This window comes from Eschrichtius robustus, chromosome 3, assembly GCF_028021215.1.
Source record: "Eschrichtius robustus isolate mEscRob2 chromosome 3, mEscRob2.pri, whole genome shotgun sequence".
Lineage (NCBI taxonomy): Eukaryota > Metazoa > Chordata > Mammalia > Artiodactyla > Eschrichtiidae > Eschrichtius > Eschrichtius robustus.
Genome location: NC_090826.1, coordinates 96,411,611 through 96,432,104, shown reverse-complemented (window position 1 = coordinate 96,432,104; position 20,494 = coordinate 96,411,611). Strand labels below are relative to the sequence as shown.

At 43.4% G+C, this 20,494-nt stretch overlaps 1 protein-coding gene across 1 annotated transcript in view; it reads right to left on the bottom strand.

Moving 5' to 3' along the window:
* Positions 1–20,318, bottom strand: part of LOC137760616 (synaptophysin-like protein 2) — a 35,267-nt gene extending 14,949 nt beyond the window's left edge. Inside the window, exon 1 of the mRNA XM_068537558.1 lies at positions 19,936–20,318. Within this exon, the coding sequence (XP_068393659.1) occupies positions 19,936–20,029 (94 nt within the window). The 5' untranslated portion in view covers positions 20,030–20,318. The remainder of the gene's footprint in view (positions 1–19,935) is intronic.
* Between the last annotated feature and the right edge of the window lie 176 nt (positions 20,319–20,494).

Below are 20,494 nucleotides of genomic sequence, written 5' to 3'. Positions count from 1 at the left end.
GACAGGAGGAGCCTTTGAAGTAGGAAGTCTCCCCATAGGGGATGGAGAAGAGTCAGACCCAGCTAGGGCCATCTCTTTTGGGCTCACAGGAGAGAAATCATTTTCAATCAGAGGAAGTAGTCCTGAAAACCCTATGGGTTGCTAAACTGGGCAGGAAAGTCTAGAAGCTCTTCCTAACCAGCTACATCATAGATGATGTGTATGGATATGTGTGAGGTAGGAGAAGTGAAGTTGCAGAAAGCAGCAGAGCCAGTAGTGGCCAGAAGGATATTTTCTAATTTGCTTACAATTTTTGTTTTTAAATGTGTTAAATAATATTTAGTTACATTAATATTTTTAAAACTTTATAAATTCTAAACATGTAAAAAAATCCAGTATTTTGGCTTTGCAGGAAATTAAAGCAGAAAGATTAAAAATATAATTTTGGGGGCTTCCCTGGTGGCGCAGTGGTTGAGAATCTGCCTGCCAATGCAGAGGACACGGGTTCGAGCCCTGGTCTGGGAAGATCCCACATGCCTCGGAGCAACTAGGCCCGTGAGCCACAATTACTGAGCCTGCGCGTCTGGAGCCTGTGCTCCGCAACAAGAGAGGCCGCGATAATGAGAGGCCCGCGCACCGCGATGAAGAGAGGCCCCCACTTGCCGCAATTAGAGAAAGCCCTCGCACAGGAACGAAGACCCAACACAGCCATAAATAAATAAATAAATAAATAACAAGCTCAGAGAGAAACTATGATATGATTGATTAAAAAAAAAAAAAAAAAAATATATATATATATATATATATATATATATATATATATATATAATTTTGCTCTAGTATTGTAACTACTAAGAGGAATCAAAGATGGTTTTAAGTGTGAAAGACCATTGATGACAGGTATAAAGATAGGGACTGTCACATCAGGACTATCAAACATTGTCCTGTACTGTAAGATAGATATGATGTCATGATCTGGATCCCAAACTGTTTTCTTTCTTTCTTTTTTTTTTTTTTAATTAGAGAGAGGGATTTTGTAGTTTTCCTTTGCTTTCCTTTGGTGTCAGCACCAAGTACCAAAATACTGGAGTTTATTTCATTAAGTGTGCAGAATTCATAACATTTTTTAAAAATTAGTGAAACTGCTGCTAATTCACATGCCTCCAAGCAAAAACCCTCCTCTGTTGTTGCTTCCAATTTGCTTGTTGCAGAAAACCAGATGAATTAGTTAAAACTACTTTAGTGCAGACACCTGACTCAAACAGGCTTAAGCAGAAAAGGAAATTTGTTGCCTCCTGTAACTGAAACATCCAAGAGTTTTAGTCATGACTCGTTCCAGGGGCCCAAATGATAACATCAGAACTGGATTCTTTCTCTGCTTCTGTCTCTGTCTATCTCTCCTCTGCTTTCCTATGTTGGTTTCATTTTCCAGCTGGATTCTCCCCCTTGATAGCCCAACAACATGTCTGGTCTTAACATCGTAACAACCTAGCAACCCCATAAGAGTTGCAGGCGAAGTTCTGGGTAGGGCTCTCAATAGCCCAGGTTGGGCCACATTCCCATTTCAGAATCAGTCACGGTGTGGCCAAGGGACTGGCCAGATCGCTGTACTCATTCTTGGACCTTGTGGGTAGTATCAGTCCTATCAAAACCACAAAACTGAAAGTTAGAGAGAACTAGTTTCCCCAAAGGAAAATCAGGGTGCTTTTGCCTAAATAAGAAAGAATAGATAGTGAACAAGCAAAAACAAAGATGATCATTACATCAGATAACAAACCTGTTAGAACTGCACCTAGAATCATGGCAAATTGGCTCTAAGAGAGGATCGAAGAATGTTTCCCATAAATAAAGTCCATGAACTCTGGTATGTAAACTTTGTGACATCTCTTTCAGTAGTTTCAAGTGATTTTTCAGAGCTGAGGGCATGGAGATGTTCTTCGGCAGAATCATCTTCTGTCAGCTCTTTAAGTGTGGGCACCTCTTAGGGTTTTATTCTCTGAATAATTAAGTTGTCACATAAATGATCTCTGGAGAAGATGAGTTGTACCATAATCTGATAAGCTGTATTTCTCTCATTTGGGATTGTACCAGCAAATCATTAGGTTGTAAAGAGAACCTCACAGGATATCTAAGCCACCTGGAGTACAGACAGAACAACCCTTAAGTGTAGAATTTAAGAACTAAAGGAATCTGGGATTGTTTTCCAGAATGCAGCTAATTTTCAAAATGAGATGTCAATTAAATAAATATCAACTGAACACTGTTCCATTACTGATTGCTTCCACAGTATTTATTTCCCCATTTTTCCAACAGTAGTACCCAGATTTTGTATAAGGCAAGCCATTTATGGCCAAATGGTTTAAGTAAGATAAATCCCACCTCTGGTTTTAGAAGTAGGTTCTGATTGACTTATGGCACTATTTCTGGTCATAATCATTCAAGGATGGGAATATGACCCAATTTAGGCCAGTTATACTCAATTCTTGAACATCTATTTGAATGAATAAAAATCCCTCTCTTAATTGGATGTAAATCCACGTGCACATAGCTTCAGGAACTATTGGCAGCCATCCTGCACCAGGAAGGGAGAGTTTGCTGAGGATGAAGCCAGTCTCAGGAAAAACTAGGAGAGAAAAACCAGGTCCTGGTCACATTATTTGAGTTGCTGGGTCAAGCCATGCTTGAAGCCATGTTACTTGTGGACTTTTTTGGTAATGTGCACCAATAAATTCCCTTCACTTTTTAAAGTCAGTTTGAGTAGAGTTCTCTGTTTGTTACCTGTTATTCTAACACGAACCCCAACTGAATACAATTCTGATGCTAACCACTTGGAGTTACTGTAAGACTACGCAGGTTTAAGGGAACGGGCCTCAGCAAGACTGCCCTTACTTCAGATGCCATCCACACTTTGAGAGTCCCCAGGTCACCCACACTTCTGACCAACTGGCAGAAATTCAGGGGTTCCCATTATCCCGTCAGGTTCAATAATTCACAAGAATAAATCACAGAACTGAATGACTCAGGAAAGCACTGCACTTAACAATTACAGTTTTATTTAAAGGATACAACCAGGGCCAGCCAAATGAAGGGACGCATAGGATGAGGTCTGGGAGAGTTTTCAACATGGAGCCCCCATATCTTCTCCCTGGGGAGCCAGGACATGTCACCTTCCCAGCACACCCGTGTTCACCAACCAGGGACTCCTCTGAGCCTCAGCATCAAGACATTTTACTGGGATTTCACTGGGAAGGCAAGACTGATTGGATCATTGGTCACATGATTGAACTCAGTCTCCAGCTATGTTAGAGATGTTTCCTCAAGCTCTCCCTCCCTGCTGTCCCCTCTGCCTCTGCATTAATTCCATCTCTCACCCGCTCTCACCTGAACGCTTAGTATAGCTTCTTAGTTGCCATTCTTATTCCATGCCACTTTCCCACAGGTTTGGCCTCCTTACTCTGGCAGCTTCTCTGCCTTGATTAAGCCCCAGGGGATGGGCTTAGTCTGGAACAATAGGGGTGGGATTTCTTTGACCCTATTTAATCTGCCAAGTTCGAAGACATTCTTGAAGGTCCTCATTATCTGAAACAGAGAATATAATTAAGGGGAAATTTAGGTATTTCTCCTCACTATTCCCTCTCCCTCTTGCAAAATCTGCCTTTTTAAGGTTCATGTCATCTATCCATTCATCTTTTCTCCCTTCTGAATGCAATGATCTTCCAAACTCTTGGCCACTTTTCTCATTCTCTGAAGATCTGCAAGCACCTGGCTCATGGCCTTCCTGTCCCCTCAACTTCTGCCACCCTCCTGGGCAATTATAAAGTCCATGTGGCCTCTTAGCTTCCTGTTCTCATTATCTCCAATCCAATGAATTTCTTCTCAACTCTGCATCATCCATGATCCTCTTCTGTTTTCATGCTACCATGTCTCCTTGGTTCTCGTATCAACTCTTATGGCTTTAGACACAGTCTGTGTGCTCATGACTCCTAGCTATTCTTCCAGCTCAGACCTCTCTTCTGAAATTCATACCTCCATATTCAGCTGCCTTCTCAGCATATCCCTTTATATGTCTCATACTCGGGCATCTCAAACTCAACTTCTCAAAACTTAGCTATTGCTCCTTTGAACTTCCTAGGACAAATCTACTGCATTTCAGCAAATGATACCATCAGCCATTCAGTTGTGCAATCTATCTTCCTCACCCCCTTTTATCCTATCAAGTCCTGCTCATTTTACCTCCAAGATATATCTTGAATCTGTTTACTTTTCACTATCCCCACTGCTGCCAACCCAGGCCAATGCATCATCCCTTTTCGCCTGGACGATTGCACTAGTGTCCATCAGGTCTCTCTCTATTTGTTCTTGTACTCATTCAATCCATTCTTTACATAGCAAGCTTCATGGGGTTTTTTTTTTTTTTTTAGTGCAAATTTTACCTTTATTCTCCTTAAAATCTTTTAGAGGCTTCATAGGATGATGTTCAAGATCTTTTGCATGTTCGACAAGGGCCTTGGGTGATCTGGTTCCCACAGTCTTTCTAGCTTGCCTCCTGCCGCTCTCCCCTTTATTCACTGGGTCAGTCACACAGCCCTTCTCTCTTTTCTGAAGATGCCAAGCCCCCTCATGCCTCAGAGTATTTATACACACAGTCCCTTCTACTTTGAACGTTTTCCATGCCCTACTCCAATCTTCATCTACCCCTTATTGTGTGACAGAAGCTGTGGCCGGAATAAAACACAACTCTCTTCCCTTAAGAGCTCATAGTTTAATAAGAGACCTACATGTAAGCAAAAAAAGAAAAAAATTCCACCACAGTATAATAAATGCAATAGAAGTATGGCCAAAGGATGAAATATTTATCTATCTCTGAGAGTCAGGAAAGGACATTTAAGTAGAAGAACCAGTATGTCCCAAGGACACAGGCAAGGACATGAGGAGATATAAGCAGTTTGGTGCTGCTGGTAAAGGTGAGGAGGTTGCAGGAGATGACTTGGATGCTGTGTTGAGGGGCTTGAATTTTATCCAGTATGCAAAGAGGGTGTCCCCTACAAAGGATTCTACGTAGGAGAGACATGAATACATATCAACTATAGTGCTATCAAAATGGTAAGTAATGGGAGAGAAAGACGTCAAAAGAAGGTGAAGGCAGAAAGTCAAGTAGGAGAATACTATAATAGTCCTAGCAAGTGGTGATGGCAACTGAATTAAGGCGAAGGTAGTGATAATGGAGAAGAAGATGGACTGAAGATATTTCTAAGGGGTAGAATTGATAGGACTTGGTAACTGAACAAAACATGAATCCTTGCCCTTATGGAGCTTGCATTCTAGTGTGGAAGGCAGATAATACATCCAATAAACAAATGCAAAGCAACTGACGAAGGATTAATCTCCAAAATTTGCAAGCAGCTCATGTAGCTCAATATCAAAAAATCAAACAACCCAATCCAAAAATGGGCAGAAGACCTAAATAGACATTTCTCCAAAGAAGGTATACAGATTGCCAACAAACACATGAAAGAATGCTCAAGATCATTAATCATTAGAGAAATGCAAATCAAAACTACAATGAGATATCATCTCACACCAGTCAGAATGGCCATCATCAAAAAATCTACAAACAATAAATGCTGGAGAGGGTGTGGAGAAAAGGGAACCCTCTTGCACTGTTGGTGGGAATGTAAATTGATACAGCCACTATGGAGAACAGTATGGAGGTTCCTTAAAAAACTAAAAATAGAACTACCATACGACCCAGCAATCTCACTACTGGGCATATACCCTGAGAAAACCATAATTCAAAACGAGTCACGTACCACAGTGTTCATTGCAGCTCTATTTACAATAGCCAGGACATGGAAGCAACCTAAGTGTCCATCGACGGATGAATGGATAAAGAAGATGTGGCACACATATACAATGGAATATTACTCAGCCATAAAAAGAAACAAAATTGAGTTATTTGTAGTGATGTGGATGGACCTAGAATCTGTCATACAGAGTGAAGAAAGTCAGAAAGAGAAAAACAAATACCATATTCTAACACATATATATGGAATCTAAAAAAAAAAAGGTCATGAAGAACCTAGGGGCAGGATGGGAATAAAGACGCAGATCTACTAGAGAATGAACTTGAGGACACGGGGAAGGAGAAGGGTAAGCTGGGACAAAGTGAGAGAGTGGCATGGACATATATACACTACCAAACGTAAAATAGATAGCTAGTGGGAAGCAGCCGCATAGCACAGGGAGACCAGCTTGGTGCTTTGTGACCACCTAGAGGGGTGGGATAGGGCAGGTGGGAGGGAGACACAAGAGGGAGGGGATATGGGGATATATGTGTATGTATAGCTGATTCACTTTTTTATAAAGCAGAAACACACCATTGTAAAGCAATTATACTCCAATAAAGATGTTAAAAAATTAAAAAAATAATTTAAAAAACCCAAATGCATACATGATATAATCCCTGTAATGTTACAAGCTATGAAAGAAAATAGAGCAGAGTAAAATCCCAGCAAATGAAGGAGTTATTTTAGATGAAGTAGTCCCTGTGAGGGGGTGACATTTGAACAGAGAAATGAGCCATGTGAATATCTGGAGAAAGAGTATTTTAGGCAGAGTGAACAGCGAGTGCAAATGTCCAGAGATGGGAATGTGCTTGTCATATGTTTGAGGAATAACAATGAGACTAGTGTGACTGAAGCACAAAAAAAAGGAAGGGGAGAATGGGAGAAGATAATGTCAGAATATAGCAAGAGACCTCGTAGATCATGGAAAAAACCTTGGGTTTTATTTTAAGTGTGATGTGAATCATTGGAGGGTTTTTGAATAAGGGAGTACCATATCCTAACTTATACTGTAAAAGGATCACTCCTAAAAGACAATAGCGGGGGAAGTGTGGAAGCTGGGTAGCCAGTTACAAGGAAGGGATCTATGTGAGAGATGATGGCGGTTTGGACTAAAGTAGTAATGATCAGGTTAGTGAGAACTGATCAGACTTGGGATATATTTTGAAGGCAGAGCTGATGCAATGTGCTGATGGATTGAATGAGGGTAGTAGGAAAAGAGAGGAGTCAACAATGACCCCAATATTTCTGTCCTGAGCAACAGGTTGAATCACAGAGCCATTTACTGAGATGGAGAAGACTGAAGGGAATTAGGTTTGATAAACAGGGACTCAAGAGTTTGATTTTAGACATGTTTAGTTTGGAATACTGTTAGACTTCCAAGTAGAGTAGTTATTGGAGATATGAGTCTGGAGTTCAGGGGAGAGGTTAAATCTATAGATATACATTTTTGGATTTATTGGCTTATAGGTGACATTTAAGATGATGGAATTGGTTAAGATTTTCTAAGATGAGTGTAAGCTAAAACTGAGTAGAAGTCCAAGGATGGCACACTAGAATACTCTAATACTTAAGGGTTGAGAAGAGAAAGAAGATCCAACAAAGAGACTGAGAAGTGTCCAGTGAAGTGAGAAGAAAATCAGTAGAGGGTAGAAGCCAGGTAAAGATAGTCTTTCAAGAAAGAGGAAATGATCAACTGCTTAAATGCTGCTGTTAGGTCAAGTAGTTGAGAATTGGATTTGGCAACACGAAGGTTATTGGTGACCTTGATAAGTCTAGGTGAGAGATGATGGTGGTTTGGACTAGAGTAGTAGTGATCAAGAGGGTAGAAGCCAGGTAAAGGTAATCTTAGAAGAGTAGCGGGGATAAAAGACTCATAAAAGTTTTTAAGTATCATAAAAGGTTAAGATGCAGTAGAAAGAAAGTGAGAAGATTCTTTATATAAAGGGGAGCAGAAAAGTAGTGTAGTAGCTGAAGAGACATATGCCATCAAGGGAGGATTTCTTCAAGAAGGGAGGGAGGACTGGTGATGCAGGAGAGAGAGGAGAATAAGTGTGGAAGCAAAGTCCTTGAGTAGGTGAGTTCTCTGGATATTTGAATATTTAGGCCTGGAGCTCAAGAGAGAGGTAGAGGCTAGAGATACAAATTTTGGAATGATTAAATTATATATGAAAGGGACAAATGTGAGAGTGGATGAAATTAGGAAGAATGAAAAGCAGAAGCCAAGGAATAATCCCAAGGTATCAAAAATTAGAGGGAATAAGGGGAGAAGATCCAGTAAGGAATTCTGAGAAAGAATGTCCCCTATTTTCCAGTTATTTTTATGACCACAGCACATGGCATATTGTTTCACTTCTCATCCCTGTTAAAGCCTTTCCTTCCCTGGATTCACACCCATCTCTCACAGTACTTTACAAAAATCTTCATTAGCACTTATTTCATTGCATTTACGTTATATCTGCTTCCTCCACCAACCTGAAGGCTCCCTCTGCCAAAAACTTTATTCATCTTCTTATCTACAACTCTTAACATAATGCATAGTAGGTGCTAAATGAATGAGACATGGAGCAGGGGGAAGTTAATCCACAAATAGACTGTGTGATATATAAGCATCAGGAGGTGTGAATATGCCTTTTATGCCTTTCTGAAAGAAATATACATGTTGGAAGGAATTCATCAGTGAAGCTATCTGGAGTTTTCTTTGTAGAAAGGTTTTAAATGATTAATTCAATTCCTTTAAAATATAAAATATAGAATTTCCTGTTTGTTATTGTTTCAGTTTTGATAAGCTTTATTTTTCAATAAAATTTTCCACTTCATCTGAATTGCCAAATTTATTGGTATAAAGTTGTATCCTCTTATATTTTTAATGTCTATAGGACTTGTGGTGATGCCCCCCTTTTTATTGCTGATATTAGTAATGTGTTCTCTTAAACTTTTCCTTGATTAGTCTTGCTAGGAGTTGATTAATTTTTTGTCTTTTTGGAGATTAATAAGTTTTGCCCTTGTTGATTTTCTCTCATTTTTTTTTTGTTTTTTTTTTCAATTTTTATTTATTTTTGGGTGTGTTGGGTCTTCGTTTCTGTGCGAGGGCTTTCTCTAGTTGCGGTGAGCGGGGGCCACTCTTCATCGCGGTGTGCAGGCCTCTCACTGTCGCGGCCTCTCTTGCTGCGGAGCACAGGCTCCAGACGCGCAGGCTCAGCAGTTGTGGCTCACGGGCCTAGTTGCTCCGTGGCATGTGGGATCTTCCCAGACCAGGGCACGAACCCATGTCCCCTGCATTGGCAGGCAGATCCTCAACCACTGTGCCACGAGGGAAGCCCCCTCTCTTGTTTTTTTTGCTTTCTATTTTATCAATTTCTGATTTTATCTTTATTTTCTTTTTTTAAAATTAATTTATTAATTTATTTATTTTTGGCTGTGTTGGGTTTTCGTTGCTGCACGCAGGCTTTCTCTAGTTGCGGTGAGTGGGGGCTACTCTTCGTTGCGGTGCATGGGCTTCTCATTGCAGTGGCTTCTCTTGTTGTGGAGCACGGGCTCTAGGCGCACGGGCTTCAGTAGTTGTGGCTCACGGGCTCTAGAGCGCAGGCTCAGCAGTTGTGGCACACAGGCTTAGTTGCTCTGCAGCATGTGGCATCTTCCCGGACCAGGGCTCGAACCTGTGTCCCCTGCACTGGCAGGCAGATTCTTAACCACTGCACCACCAGGGAAGTCCCTTTATTTTCTTTTTAAACTGTCTTTGCATAAATTTCCTTTCTCTCAATTTCCCTCTGAGCTCTGAATCCTAACAGTAGTTCTCAAGCCAAAGTGTCCCAGTAGAGGAGTCCCAAGTCTGGAAGGAATGAGCCTGCATTATTACTCCACCATGCTCAGTGGTTAGCTAGGAGTAGGTTGTGGGAAATGTGGCCTCAGTTGTGAACACACTGGTGGATCCAGATCAGTGTCTGGGTTCATCAGTTAACTATGCTATGCACAGCAGGAAATCCAGTGGCACATTTTCAGAAACACCACAGTCCACTCCTTTGCCCCACTGATCTATACACTTCTTCTTGTTGGTTTGGGGAGAAGCTCTTCCATGGTTTCCATGGGCCTCTTCCTGAAGAGAAACTTGGAAGAGGAAGGTTAGTGGAATGAACTATAGAAATTGGTCTGGAGGCCACAGTTGATACTCATTCTCTCCCTTTTCCACTATCCACTCTAAATTCCCCTCACCCTCAGTTATCATCTTAGCAGGTCTTGGTGGCTTATGTGGTGGTATAATCCAAACCTTTATTCCTGAGGGGACTGAGCTCCTAGTAATCACACCCTTCTTAGTCCAGAGTTGCTGCATGTGTTCACAGTTACAGTGGGGCAAGGGAGTATCAGGAGATGCCCAAGTGGATCACATGGATTCTGTAAAAAGCCGTGATACCTTCTCCTACTGATCAGGGTCAATTATCCTTGTCATGATGGTGACTTCTCTTTTCACCTACTGGTCCCTGGAATAATGAGTCCAAAGTGCCCCAGCAGCAGTCACAGCTTATAGTTCAATGGGACCTTTGCTGTGTCCCTTAACAGGAGTACAATCCCTTTGGGGACCAGTACCTCCAGCCCTATATATCCCAGATTTGTGGGTATGGGAAGCACAAAATCCTCTAGTGGGTCATTGGTAGTAAAGGTAAATGGAGCTATTCCTGCATCCACTCCTTGGTTAGTGGACCCATGTATTTTTCCTATTGGGTTCATAAAGGCCTGGGATTTAATGTGTATAACATATCCTGAATGATGGCATCTTGTTTTTTCAGAGTTGCCTCTGAATGGCATTTCACTTGAGCCTTTAGAAAGCCATTCCAGCTCTTTATCAGGTCAGCTTTTTCTGGCTGGTGTGGTACGAGGTCATGGGTCCACTCTCGCACTTCTTTTACCATGAAGCAGTTGCCCTGGTTGGATGCTACGTTATGCAGGATTCTATGCCTGTGGATCAGACATTCCACAAACCCCAGTTCAGTAATGTTGGCTGAGGATCTGTTGGTGGAAAGGAAAACCCATATCCAGAATAGCTATCTATCACTGTGAGAATGAAGCACTGGCCCCCCCAGAATGGAAGGGACTCAAAGTAGTCAACTTGTCACCAAGTAGCCAACTGTCTCCTTGAGTAATAGTTCCATATTGGGGGCTCAGCATTGGTCTCTATTGCTGACATGTTGGACATTTAGGCATTAGTAGCGAGATCAGCCTTAAAAAGTTGGAGTCCATACTTTCTGGGCCCATGTATAGCTTCTATCTCTACCACTGAGGCCACACCATTTATGTGCCTGTATTAGTTTCTTAGGGCTGCGTTAACAAAGTACCACAAATTCGGTGATTTAAACAACAGAAATTTATTGTCTCACAATTCTGGAAGTTAGAAGTCTGAGACCAAGGTGTCAGTTGGCTTGGTTCCTTCTGAGGGCTGTGAGGGAAAATCTGTTCCATGCTTCTCCCCTAGCTTCTGGTGGTTTGCCGGCAATCTTTGGTGTTCCTTGGCTTCTCCTGAATCACCCTAATCTCTTTTTTTATCTTCACGTGGCATTCCCTCTGCACATTTCTGTCTTCATATGGCCTTCTGTTTATAAGGATACCAGTCACATTGAATTAGGGGCCCATCCTACTCCAGTATGATGTCATTTTAACTAATTACAACAGCAAGAACCCTATTTCCAAATGTCACATTTTGAGGTATTGGGGATTAGAACTTTAACGTATGAATTTGGGGGGGATACAATATAACCCACAACAGTGCCCATCAGGCTGGTTCCAAGGTAGCCAATGATTAAGGCTGGTAATGACAATTGCATGAGTTATTTTCTCTACTTCATTGTTTAGTACCTCTTCCCTAGTGGGTGCAAAATATGATACAAAAATCTTCACACTTCATGCCCACTCATGTATAGTCACCCACAAGACTCTACCCTAGACCTTCTTGTCTTTGGTCTTCCAGTCTTTTTTCTTCCCGGCCCCTTACCAGCAGGCCAGGCCATTGACACATGCCCAAGAATCTATATATATTCTTACTTCAGTCTGCTTCTCCTTATACACAAACCAGATGACCAGGGACAATGCTTGTAACTCTACCCGTTAGGAAGATTTTTCCTCTCCACTATTTTTCAAAGCTTCTCAAGTATGTGACTATAATGCAGCCACTATCTAACTTTGGCTTACACCCACATACTAAGCTGACTCACCCATAAACCAAACTCAGGCTTTACCCCTCCTCCTTTAGCTGGTCACGGTATTGGTGCAGTTGTGGTGGGTGACATGGGGGTCTGGACTACCTGGTCATGCAGCTTACAAGTACCTCAGTTGTGCTTGAGCTCCAACTCAGATGCCTCATTTCCATCTTACAATAAATGCTGCTGGGTCCATCTGAACACCAAAAGAACCCAGGCCATAACAGGCAGTTTTGGACACATGGCTACTTGGAGTCCCACGGTTAAGTGTTCGGTTTCTACCAAGGCCCAGTATCACATTAGTAGCTGTTTCTTAAAATGTATATAATTCTCTGCTGCAGATGGCATGGCCTTGCTCAAGTTCCAGGGACTGCATTGTGATTTTTCCACTGAGGCTTACCATAAGTTCTGTCTTAAGTCAGTTTGGGTTGTTAATAACGAAATACCATAGACTTGGTGGCTTAAACAACAGACACTCATTTTTTCACAGTTCTAGAGGCTGGAAGTCTGAGATCAGGGTGCCAGCATGTTCAGGCTCTGGTGCAATCCCTTTTCCTGATTTGTAGACAGCCACCTTCTCATTCTCACTCTGTCCTCACGGGGTGGGGGGAAAGTGCTCTCTGGTATCTCTTCTTCACCATCACATTGGGGGTTAGGGCTTCAACATAAGAATTGGGCGGGGGGACAAATTCAGTCCATAACATTCCACCCCTGGTCCCCTAAAATTCATGTCATTCGTAAATGCAAAACACATTCATTCCATCCCAACAGCCCCCAAAGTCTTAACTCATTCCAGTATCAACTCTAAAGTCTCATCTAAATATCATCTAAATCAGATATAGTGAGACTCAAGGTATGATTCATCCTGAGGCAAAATTCCTCTCCAGCTGTGAATCTGTAAAATCAGACAAGTTACGTGCTTCCAAAATACAATGGTGGGAGAGGCACAGGATAAACATTCCCATTCTAAAAGGGAGAAACAGGAAAGAAGGAAGGGGGGAGGTGTCCTAAGCAAGTTCAAAATTTAGCAAGAAAATTCCATTAGATCTTAAGGTTTGAGAATAATCCTCTGGCTCAATGCTCAGCCATCCAGGTCCAGTGGGGTGGCAGCATCACCCCCAAGGCTTGCTGGGTAGTCCCACTTCCAAGGCTTCAGGCAGAAGCCGCCTGCCTGTCAAAACTGAGGCAGTGGCCCTGGTGATCATCTATCACTCTGTCCTGTCCAATTCAATAAATCTAACAGCTGCCCTTCATTTTGCCCCATCTCTGTCCCCTTCAGTTCAAACTGGCAGTGCTTCTGCTCATGTAATCCTGTAAACTCCTTATCAAGTAATAATCTCATCACACCATTGGTATTCGAACATGCTTTCTCATTTTTTGCAATATGGATAGGCTGAGAATCTTCTAAATCATCAAGTTCTGGTTCCCCTTTGCTTAACAATTCTTTCTTTAATTCATCTCTCTCCTTTCACATTTTACTGCTAGCAATCAGGTAGAACCAAGCCCCTCCTTCAATACTTTGCTTAGAAATCTCCTCAGCTAAATATCCAATTTTATCACTCAAATTCTACCTTCCACAAAACACTAGGACACAGTTCAGCCAAGTTCTTTACCATTTTATAACAGGGATCACCTTTCCTCCAGTTTCCAATAACATATTCCTAATTTCCGTTTTAGATTTCACTAGATTTGCCCGTAATGTCCATATTTCTAGCATGTAACTTAAAATTATTCCAGCCTCTACCCATTACCCGGTTCCAAAGCTGCTTCTACATTTTTAGTTATTTGTTACAGCTGCACTCCACTGATAGTATCTCTATTAGTCAGGGTTCTCCAGAGAAACAGAACCAATAGGAGTTAGATATAGATATAGATGTAGATTTATTACAGGGAATTGGCTCACATGATTAGAGAGTCTGAGAAGTCCCAAGATCTGCAGTCAGCAAGCTGATGACTTAGGAGAGCCAATGTTTAGTTCCAGTCTGAGTTCAAAACCCTGAGAACCAGGACACCGATGGTATAAGTTCCAGTCTAAAAGCTGGCAGGCTCAAGATCCAGGAAGAGCTGATGTTTCGGTCCAAGTCTGAAGGCTAGAAAAGACCAACCTCCTAACTATGCAGGCAGGCAGGAGGAATTCCCTTTTACTCAGCTTTTTTGTTCTATTCAGGTCTTCAGTTGATTGAATGAGGCCCACCCACATTAGGGAGGGCAATCTGCTTTACTCATTCTACCAGTCCAACGTTAATCTCATCCAGAAACACTCCCCACCCCAACACACCCAGATAATGTTTGACCAAATTATTTAGGTACTCCATGTCCCAGTCAAGTTGACATAAAATTAACTATCACAAGCTCCAAAATGCATCTTTTCCCACTCTTGTCACCTCTAATACAAAAGAGTCTACTGGAATATATGGCCAAGTGGCAGAGATGCTTGTACAGGAGCCTGGACCTTCTGAAGAGCCCTTCTCCTGTTCTGGGCCACAAAGCTGGAAATCTTCAATACCACCTGGTATATGGGCTGGAGCAGTATTCCCAGGTATGGAATGTATTGCTCCAGAACATAAAGAGAACTACCAAGCCCTGTGAATTCTTTGCGGTAGGGGATGCAAGATACAACAATTTGTTTTTTACTTGGAAGGATATACTGGCACACCTCTAACCAGTGGACCCTTAAAAATTCACCAAAGTGGCAAGTCCTTGAATCTTTGTAGCATTTTTCTGCTCTCTGGAGCATTGGTCTTACCAATACCTCCAGCATACTAGCCACCTCTTGCTTGTGCTTGTCTGACCAGCATAATATTAGTTATGTAATGGGTCAACTACTGAAGCCTGCAGTAGTCTACAGTCATTCTCCAGGATCCATCTAGTTTCTGCAGGGGCCAGACTGGCTAATTAAGTGGAGACGTGATAGGGACCATCCTCCCTCCACCCACATTCTTTAGGTCTTTAATGGTGGCACTAATTTCCATTATGCCCCTGGTATGTGATACTTGTTTTTTTAATTCACTATGTTGGCCAGGGGTGGGTGTTTCCACTTGGCCTTCCCCACTATGATAGCTCTTACTTCACACAGGTCAAGGATTTAATGTAGGTATCACTCCAACCGCCAAATATATCAATTCCAATTACACACACAAGAACTGGAGAAATGACCATCGGGTGGGTGCATAGACACAATGGACCCACTGTAAGCTGGACTTTAGCCAGGACCCCATTTACTACAAGGCCCCCATAAGCCCCCACTCTAACAGGGGCCACGACAATGCTTTGGGTCTCAGGGTACTGATGTCAACTCAGACCCTGAGTAAATTTTCTGGTTATCCCTCTTCCCCAGTGTGTACAGTCACCAAAGTAAATGGCCACAGGTCTCTTTGGGGAAGGACTGGGGAATCATTACATGTATACTTGCTGCAGTGCTGCAGGATCTGCCACCTCTTAAGTCAATGGGTTTTGGATCTGAAAAGTGGCTCAAATCCAGACACTGAACAAGGGATAATGACTTTTGGTGGGGTGGGGGGGAACCATCCTCAAGCTCTTGCTTCTCCATTTTGGCCTTTTTTTGGTTGTAGATGTTAACTTTGCCCCTAGAGATGCCAAGTTCTATATCCATCTCCACAATTCGCTGTGGGTCAGGCCCCCTTGGATGCCACTCTTGTCAGATGTTGCTGGTCTTTGTCATAATTGTAGCCTCCTGGTTTCTGGTGACTAAGTGCCACCATCTGGTCTCTCTTACTTGGGGGAAGGGGAATATCATTCCCATAGTTATTAATGAGCCCCAGCTCTGTGACTGTTTCTACCGTCAGCCCAGGCAGCAGAGAACTTCTTGGTGATGCTCTTGCCCCTCACCAGATTTCTGATGGCCGCAGTGAATGGTGTGTTTTCTGGGTCTTCCTGTTGAACATAATCTTCTGATGGGTCTTCTGGCTTCACACACCTATTCCTGCATGCCCACTTTCCTGTCTTTTCATTCATTCTTGTACCATATGCCAGGGCAACTGAGGCATTTCTACTTTACTCAGCATCGGCCATCACTTTCTCTAGGTTTCTAAAAGCCTCCCGGCAGTGAGTTTGTTTCATCCCCAAGAGTTCTTGCCAGGATGTTAAATCCTGTGCCTCAGGAAAGTGCTCCCAATTCAATGAATTCCTGATTCTAGTCTTATATTCCAGCCGCTTTGATCAAGCAACCTCAAAATTCAATTGCAGGGTACTCCCCTGGCTTCTGTCTATATATGCGAGCTAATTCTTACAGCTCTTTGTATTTAATCTCTTTCCTCCGTTATCAGGCCCAGTATGTTCTCAGCTGGGTTTTTTTTTTTTTTTAATATAAATTTATTTATTTATTTTTGGCTACGTTGGGTCTTTGCTGCTGCGTGCAGGCTTTCTCTAGTTGTGGCGAGCGGGGGCTACTCTTCCTTGCAGTGCACGGGTTTCTCATTGCAGTGGCTTCTGCTGTTGTGGAGCACGGGCTCTAGGCGCACTGGCCTCAGTAGTTGTGGCACACAGGCTCAGTAGTTGTGGCTCGCAGGCTCTAGAGTGCAGGCTCAGTAGTTGTGGCGCATGGGCTTAGTTGCTCCGCGGCATGTGGGATCTTCCCGGACCAGGGCTCAAACCCATGTCCCCTGCATTGGCAGGCGGATTCTTAACCACTGCACCACCAGGGAAGTCCCTCAGCTGGGTTTTGTTAGGATTTAACTCTAGTTACTGGCCTGGCAGCCAGGAGAGGAAGTAGGGGCAACTTCTATGTTGCCTTGTGGGGCAGTGGCTCTGCAGTGTCTTTCAGCATGCAGAGAATAATACGAAGAGGTGAACCACCTCTGCAAACTTTGAAAGTTCATGTGGGTTTGCAGAACTAACATCCTTACAGATGTCCATCCAGAAGTTCTATCCCTTGTTTCAGGGTTTCAGGTTTTTGCAACCAGGGCCCTGACCTGCTTTGGTTGCACATTTAAATGTCTCTGGAACTCTTGTAGCCTCTATCACGACCTGAGTCTGTGGCTTAACTGTGTCAGCTCTTCCACTATAGGACATAGAAGCCTCTTTGTAAGCTACTAAAGAGGTTTTCTGTCTCTCACACTTAGCCATTAACCCAGGGAGAACCCTTGCTTTCTCCTTATTCCTTTTCAGAGTGTCAATACAACTTAGCAGTAACCAGCCAACTCCACTGTCCTTGTAGGCATGTTCCCACTCATATATTTCACATGCCTGAAATTCTATCTGCAAGGGCTTTCTCCTCCCCTGGGATGTTTTCCCAGGTCACTACTGATTAAATCTTTAGCAACTGGGTCACCACTTTGTGCTAGGAACTACCCATGCCCCTATACTACTCAGGATAGCATCGTCTTTGCTTACGAGGTAGTGAGTGTGCCAGTCCTGAAACCTCGACTTATTATGTTTTCTTGGACCTCTCCTGGCACCACTTGTGCTAGTTTGGGCCCTCTAAGAGGCAGTTGCCAAGGCGGGATTTGACATGTGTATTAGTCAGGGCTGCCATAACAAAATACCACAGACTGGGTGGCTTAAACAATAGAAATTTATTTCTCACAGTTCTGGAGCCTAGAGGTCCAAGATCAAGGTGTCAACAGGTTTGGTTTCTTCTGAGGCCTCTGTCCTTGGCTTGCAGATGGCCACCTTCTCACAGTGTCCTCACACGGCCCTTCCTCTGCAAACATGCCCCTGGTGTCTCCTTATGTGTCCAAATTTCTCTTCTTATAAGCAATCAGCCGAACTGGATTAGGGTTCACCCTACCTAACACCTTCATTTTAACTTAATCACATCTTTAAAGGACTCATCTCCAAATACAGGCACATTCTGAGGTATTGTGGGTTTAGGGCTTCAACATATGGATTTTGGGAAGGACACAATTCATAACAACATGCAAGATATTTTTTAGGGGAACTATCTGTGAAAGATAAAAGGGAAGGGAGCAAGGGAAGGTGGGAGAGTCTGCAAACTGTGACTCAGGCCTGACACCTGTGAAGGAGAAGGAAAAGAAAGGATTGAGAGTAGGCAGGGTCTCAGACCGCAGCACAGTTTGAAGAAAGTTCAAGCTAGGCTGATGGGTTCTCCAGCCAAAACTGCCCATCAGAGACCCAAACATTACAGCAATGAAGCACATTAGCCATGTGCAGTCATTTATCAGTTAGACAGTTACAGGAACATAAGGAATTCAGTTTGGGGATCAGTTCTTACTGGTTTCTCCAGTAGGGTCTCCAGTCCACCCTGACATTCTGCTACACTTTATTTTGCTCCAGGAGCCATGTGCCTAGTTCTCCAAGATGTTTATATACCTTTCTCAGTTTCTGAATCTAGCTCATTCTCTCATGCTTTACTCCATTCCTTTCCTTTCTGTCTTCTGTGGCTCATTTTTTCAGAGGGACACCTGGTTCAACTTTTAATGAAGCATTTATTGAATGGAATTGATTATAGGCAAGAAACTATACTAAGTGCTGGACTTTTTTTTTAATTTTTAATTTTTTTTTTCTGCGCTGGGTTTTTGTTGCTGCGCGCAGGCTTTCTCTACTTGTGGCAAGCGGGGGCTACTCTTCGTTGCAGTTCATGGGCTTCTCATTGCGGTGGCTTCTCTTGTTGCGGAGCACGGGCTCCAGGCGCGCAGCCTTCAGTAGTTGCAGCATGCGGGCTCAGTAGTTGCAGCGCGAGGGCTCTAGGGCACGCAGGCGTCAGTAGTTGTGGCACGCTGGCTCACTAGTTATGGCTTGCGGGCTCTAGAGCTCAGGCTCGGTAGTTGTGGCGCACGGGCTTAGTTGCTCTGTGGCATCTTCTGGGATCTTCCCGGACCAGGGATCAAACCCATGTCCCCTGCATTGGCAGGTGGATTCTTAACCACTGCGCCACCAGGGAAGTCCGTAGGTGCTGGATTTTTATGCCATAATGGTCCACTTTCTTGGGAGAAACCAAGATTTCCCTTCTTATCCACAATCAGAGCTACCTGCGGCTCCCTTTCACTTATGATATATAGGGCACAAACACATTTACCCAGAGGAGTCTACATTCAAATAATCTTGTGAGACATTCACCACCATATCTGATATGAGTAAGGGCTGCAGAGCACCTTGCATCCCTGGGTGTTCAGGAAATACTATTATGCTCAAGTACCTATATAGGTACATAGGTAATATTTATGTAGGTATATAGGTAGTTACTATATATTAATTTCAAGAGAACCTCAAAAGAGAGAGAATACTGAAATTAACTAAAATTTTTTAATAGAAAGGCCATATTAAGCTGACCAGAAACCTAAAGGATACCATTCTTTTCTCAGAAATCTAAAAGGTCCCTGAGGATTGCCACTTGGAATTTCTCCTCAGTTTTATTAGTGCCAAACTTCTTATTGGCTAGGGACCACAAAACAAAATTCCTGTTGAATTCACGAGGGAAAGAAAGAAATGATGGGAAAAACAGATGTCAATACCCAAAAGGCTTATTTCTACTTTTCCCCTACCACTGAATTGCCTTGGTCATTTACAAACCTAATCTAAGGCCAAGTTATGAACTTAACTTGAGAGAGACAGGCCTGGAGAGGTTAAGGCCTTGACCAGTGGTATATCATTAACCGGAATCAGAACCCTGGCGTTTCCCTTTCAGTCATACACTGCCCACTAAATGACTTCCTAACTGGCTATCTTTCTTGAACACATAATTCATTTACAGTCTTTCTATGAAGCTGTGAAGTTGCTCTTCTACGCTTAGGGAAGGGAAGCATGAAGCACAAAAAAGACGGCACCGTCAGCTAATTCATGAATAACAGAAAAAGCAGTGAACAATTTGAATCCCACATCCAGAGCTCTGGGTCACCAGGTCGAAAGCCTGTACTGGGGGCAGCGGGCAGGAATGGAAGGAAATGCTAGTAATATTACCTTGACCGTGCGGAAACTTGAAGACTTTCCTACCGACTAGAACTCACCAACTTTTCTCAACCAACGAGCCACGGGAGGGGTGTGCTGAAGCGACTGGACTCGCCCCCGGCGCCCGCTCAGACGCACCGGAGCGCACCTCATCACCTCCCAAGTCGAGTCCTGGAGGCCGTCACACAGCACCTGGAGGAAGTCCGCCCCGGAGCCGGAAAAGCGGGGAGTCCCGCCAAAGGCCGGGCAGGTGGAGAGCGAGGAGAGACTGGGACCAACGTGCTCTGGCGGGGATTGCGGGAGTCGGCGAGGGACCTATCAAACCAGGGTTCAGACAGACCGACTCTCCATACAAGTTCCCCAGTTGCCAATCTTGGGATGGCTTCACAACGTCTCTAAAACGTGAACTCTCACCACACACCTTCCGTTCCGAGCGCCCCTAGCAACCACCAGCGATTAAAAGCGGAAAAACGACCTTTGTCCCGCCCTCTCTGGAACTACCGAGGCTGGGCGGGGGAAGCGCGTTGGCCCAGTCACCTCGGCGAGAACTCCGACCAACCAATAGAAGGCAGGTATAGGAGGGCGGGCTGAAGGGGTTGAGAGCGCACGCGCAGTTGG